The sequence below is a fragment of the Guillardia theta genome (assembly GCF_000315625.1).
Source record: "Guillardia theta CCMP2712 unplaced genomic scaffold GUITHscaffold_669, whole genome shotgun sequence".
Lineage (NCBI taxonomy): Eukaryota > Cryptophyceae > Pyrenomonadales > Geminigeraceae > Guillardia > Guillardia theta.
The window spans coordinates 1-842 of NW_005434065.1; the positions used below are offsets into that span (position 1 = coordinate 1).

General features: G+C 62.0%; 1 protein-coding gene across 1 annotated transcript in view; it reads right to left on the bottom strand.

Annotated features, from left to right (window-relative positions):
- Positions 1 to 543: 543 nt before the first annotated feature.
- Positions 544 to 842, bottom strand: part of GUITHDRAFT_58308 (hypothetical protein) — a gene marked incomplete at both ends in the record, with an annotated part of 1,446 nt that continues 1,147 nt past the window's right edge. Inside the window, one exon of the mRNA XM_005817690.1 lies at positions 544 to 727. Coding sequence (XP_005817747.1) covers positions 544 to 727 — 184 coding nt within the window. The remainder of the gene's footprint in view (positions 728 to 842) is intronic.

Consider the following 842-nt stretch of genomic DNA (forward strand, 5'->3'; position numbering starts at 1 on the left):
CTCTATCGCTTTCATCCTAGCACGAGTCAAGCTCCCGCCTGTCGCCCGGCCCGAGACAGCCTCGTCCTTGCTACGAGCCCCCCAGCTCTCTGAGGTCATGACGTGCAGGCAGAGCTCGTCATCCGGCCGCTCCTCCTCTCTGAAGCACAGGAGCCGCTCCAGGAGCGAGTCTTGGCCCTCCAGGTCGATGATGCTGATGAGGCGGGTGGTCTTTCGTTGCATGCCGGCGTAGAGCTTGTCTAGCAAGCGCTCGGTCTGAGAGACTGGGCTGCTGCTCCATGCCTGGAGGTCTGAGAAGGTCTTGAGGAGAGAGTGAAACCTCTTCTGCACGTATCCCTCCATGGCAGGCTTGATGCTGCTGCTGCTCGCCTCGTCTTCTCTTTTTGTTTCCGAAATTCTCAGCGCTCCCGGCTGTGAAATGTCTTGCAACTTCAAGTAAATTTGTACCATAAAATGCCCTCCCTCGCTCGCCATGTGCGCGCATGTCCTCCCTTGATTGTCCGGCTGCCCCAGCAGCTCCCGGCCCCCTACCTCCCCCAAGTACCGTACCGCCTCTACATGCCCTCCCTCGCTCGCCATGTGCGCGCATGTCCTCCCTTGATTGTCCGCCTGCGCCAGCAGCTCCCGGCCCCCTACCTCCCTCAAATACCGTAGCGCCTCTACGTGCCCTCCCTCGCTCGCCATGTGCGCGCATGTCCTCCCGTGACTGTCCGGGCTGCCCCAGCGGCTCCCGGGCCCCCTACCTACCCCCAGTACCGTACCGCCTCTACCATGTCCTCCCTCGCTGCGCCATGGGGTGCCTCATGTCCTCCCTATGGATTGTCCGGCTTGCTCGAGCAGCT